The sequence below is a fragment of the Meleagris gallopavo genome, chromosome 1, assembly GCF_000146605.3.
Source record: "Meleagris gallopavo isolate NT-WF06-2002-E0010 breed Aviagen turkey brand Nicholas breeding stock chromosome 1, Turkey_5.1, whole genome shotgun sequence".
In the NCBI taxonomy this organism is placed as follows: domain Eukaryota; kingdom Metazoa; phylum Chordata; class Aves; order Galliformes; family Phasianidae; genus Meleagris; species Meleagris gallopavo.
The window spans coordinates 29,620,054-29,623,629 of record NC_015011.2 but is presented as its reverse complement, the minus strand read 5'-3'; the positions used below and the strand labels follow the sequence as shown (position 1 = coordinate 29,623,629).

The 3,576-nt window shown below is 48.6% G+C and overlaps 1 protein-coding gene across 1 annotated transcript in view; it reads left to right on the top strand.

The window, feature by feature from the left end:
- The first annotated feature begins 6 nt into the window (after window positions 1–6).
- Window positions 7–3,576, top strand: part of TWF1 (twinfilin actin binding protein 1) — a 33,429-nt gene continuing 29,859 nt past the window's right edge. The window contains exon 1 of the mRNA XM_010707299.3: window positions 7–115. Coding sequence (XP_010705601.1) covers window positions 70–115 — 46 coding nt within the window. The 5' untranslated portion in view covers window positions 7–69. The remainder of the gene's footprint in view (window positions 116–3,576) is intronic.

Genomic DNA, 3,576 nt, shown 5'->3' with positions numbered 1-3,576 from the left:
CGGGGCTGGAGCAGGCGGAGGGTGAGCGACGGCGGGGCGACGATCAGCGCTGGCTTCAGCGGGAAGCGAATGAGCCGTAGGTGGGAAATGAGGGTCGCGTCTCCGTTCTCCCGAGGTGAGGCAGAACACGGGGCTGGCGGCAGCGCTTCGGGAGACTGAGGCAAAGCCTCCTGCGGGGGGGGGCAGGGCGATACCCACTGAAGTCACATCGCGGGGCTGTCACGAGGCCGCGGCAGGTCCCCGCGGTGCGTGCATCATCCCAGCTGTCGCTGTGTCGGGCCGATGCCTCCGTGCAGCCTGACAGCGGTGTCGGCGCTGCGCTTCAGCCTTACTGTAGAGCGAAGCCTTTCTGCGCGGGATTTGGTCCCTAGCGCCGGTTTGCTGGTATTGCTGACATCCCAGGAAAACATGTGCAGGATGCTCACGGCACTGCGTTATGGCAGGGGTTCAGTCGGCTCGATGCTTGAAGCTGCTAGATGCTGCCTCAGCGTTTCGTTAGGACTGTGAGAAGCCAGGTCACTGTACTGATGCAGGGAGCTGAAATACAGCATCGAACTTAAAACATGGATTCTGTCGTATACATGGGATTGCTCAATCCAGCGTACGGGAGGGAACGTGGCCGAGGTCCTCTGAGGCACATGGAAGAGCCCTCAGGTGAGCTGTGCTGTACAAGTGCACCCAACCACAGGAGCACCAGCTCTGCTGATGTGTCTGCAATAAACGTGACTGCTCTGAAGGTGTCTGGCACAATCAATCACATTATCTTCCTCAATGCAATAACCGATTAGGTCCTCATTTTTAAGGTAGAAAGATGCAACTTTCAAATATCCAACACCAGCCTCCTGCCCCCAAGCTATCTTTACAGTCAACAGACATGTAAAATATTCAGAGTGAAAAAAATCATCATGTGTGACTAGAGCGCTGAAACACAGCGTGCAGCACTGCCGGCTCATGCATCAGCTCTGTGTGCACTGCCATGCTCACAAGGCTCAGCCTCCTCCTGTTCCTGGATTTTGATGAGAATCCAAAGAGCAGGAGGCAAACAGATCACGCTCCATGCACCTACACACACACACCAAAAAAAAAAATAAATAAAAAAAGTGCTACTCAGCTTGCATGGAAACACTACAGAGCATGCTTTTCAGACAGTAAATCTGTGAGCAACTTTTTGAAGCCCAGACTTAACTCAATCATGTGAAAATCAGGTTCTTTTCTATTAAAGTAGCCAAGTAGCCAGCAACGTAACTATGCTATATACCTCTCCCAAATTTCTTGCTAGTGCCTTCCTTATGGACACTATTTTTATTTTTTTTTTTAATGTATCTCACTGATATATGCAAAGAAGAGCTGCACCACTTCAGTTTCCTTAATCAAGCAATCTATTTGTTGTCAATAAAATATGTTCCTGAAGAGCAAGAATTAGCACACAGTTTAAGGATGCTAATAGGGACCCATCCCTGGCAGCCAAGGACCCCAGCAACCAGTTCAGCAACTGAGGAATGCCCACTGGGAGGCCAGCAGTGACAGCAGCCAGGTGAGCCTAAGGATCAAGTGGAATCAGTGCAGTGAGTCTTCTGAAATGCTAGTTTTAGTGTTTGTGAATGAAGCTTACCAGATCTCCTACTACAAAGTAGTGCTCATGTAAAGCCTATCTTTTTATGCTGTTTCCAGCAGAGATCTGTGAGTATTGAACTAACAGTACATACATCTTAGTGCAGTCTCAATTTCTGTGAAGTCATTTTTGCTCTCTCAGATGACGATTGGCTTTCTGCACATCAGCCTGGAAGCGCTCAGCTCATTTCCAGGGCTGCTGCCTCTGACAGCCCCATCTGGCCCAGGACCACGCTCCAAAATAGTGATGCTGTACTAACAGACAGGTTTCTCTGCTTTGCATTAATGCCAAAACAGAAGTGTTTGTTTTGTCAGTGGAAAGGCTGCAGGTCCAAACAAAAAAGATTGGTGTAATCACTCTGATCAAGAAAAAATATTCAAAAACGCAATTTGTTATAAACCAACCTCTAGTTTTCTGTGTGAATCCAGGATTAAAGGGTAATTGGACAGATGGAAAAAATCACAGAATAATAAAGGTTGGAAATGACTATTAAGATCACCTAGTCCAACTATTGACCTATTCCCACCGTGCCAACTAAGCCATATCTGTAAGTACCACATCTAAACATTTCTTGAACACCTCCAGGGACAGTGACACTACCAATTCCCTGGGCAGTCCATTCCAATGCCTCACCACTCTTTCTCAGAAGAAATGTTTCCTAATATCCAACCTGAACCTTCCGTTACAGTTTCATCTGAGGAAGCTCTTTGGTATCCCAAATATCTATACAGGCACGGTGCTTAGCCACCTGATCCACAAAACTGCTTAACACCTGTGAAATTTCACAGCATGACAGCAGAGCTGAGGCTGGAAGGCACATCTGGAGCTCTACTGGTCCAGATTCCTGATCAGAATATGGGCAGTGAGAGCACATTCCCCAGGGCTGTGTCCAGGTGAGCTTGGGGTTTCATCAAGGTTGGAGACTCCACAGCCTTACTGGGCAACCTGTTCCAATGTTCAGCCACACTCATAGGGAAAAGTGCTTTTCATATGTTGAATGAAATGTTCCGTGTTTCTGTTTATGCCTACTGAATAGCACTAAGAAAAGTCCAGCTTCATCTACTTTACCCCTCCTATCAGACTTTCATACACTTCAGTAAAGTGTCCTGTGCCCTCCTCGAGCCTCCCCTTCTCAAGGTTAAGTAGCCCCAGCTCTGTCCTCCCACTCCTTACCTCTGTGGCTGAACACATGCCTGCTCCCTGCCTTGCTGCTTGGAAAAAGCACTTCATTTCCTCAGACCTCAAAACCTCATTAGTCAGGGACTGTGCTCCTAATGGATTTTTCTTCTATCCTGCTGTTGTGGGCTGATCCCAGCCAGAAGATCAGCACCCACACAGCAGTGGGCTTGCTTCTCCCCACATCCTCCCCCAGAGGATAAGGGAGACAATAGGAAGAGCAGAACCGAAAAAGCTCATGGGTAAAGATAAAGGCAGTTTAGTAAGTGAAGGAAAAAAAAAAATGATGGAAGGCAATCACTCACCACATCCCAAGTCCCACCGACAGCCTGATGCCCAGACAGCCTCTCAGTGACAGCAAGCTCAGAAGGCAGTCCCTGCCCTCACGCCCCAAGGTTTATTGTTGAGCATGACGTTAGAAGGTATGGGACACCCCTTTGGTCTGTCTGGGTCAGCTGTCCTGGCTGCATCCCCTCCCAGCTCCTTGCCTACTCAGCCTGCTTGCTGGGGTGGGAGTGGGGCAGAGAGCACTGCTCAGCTGCAGCCAAAACAGTGGTATATTATCAGCACTGCCTTAGCCATAATCCCACAGAGGCTGCTATGAAGGACATCAACTCCATCCCAGTCAGCCCTGGTGCACCTGCATCTTTGGAGTAAAAGATTTCCCCCTTTGAAATTCCCCTGTTATGGTTATGGCAGCCAGTCTCAGCAATACCACTATGCTCTATCAGCTTCCCCAACGTCTTCTTACTGTCCAAAAGAAGAGAAGGTAGCACATTAAACCACAA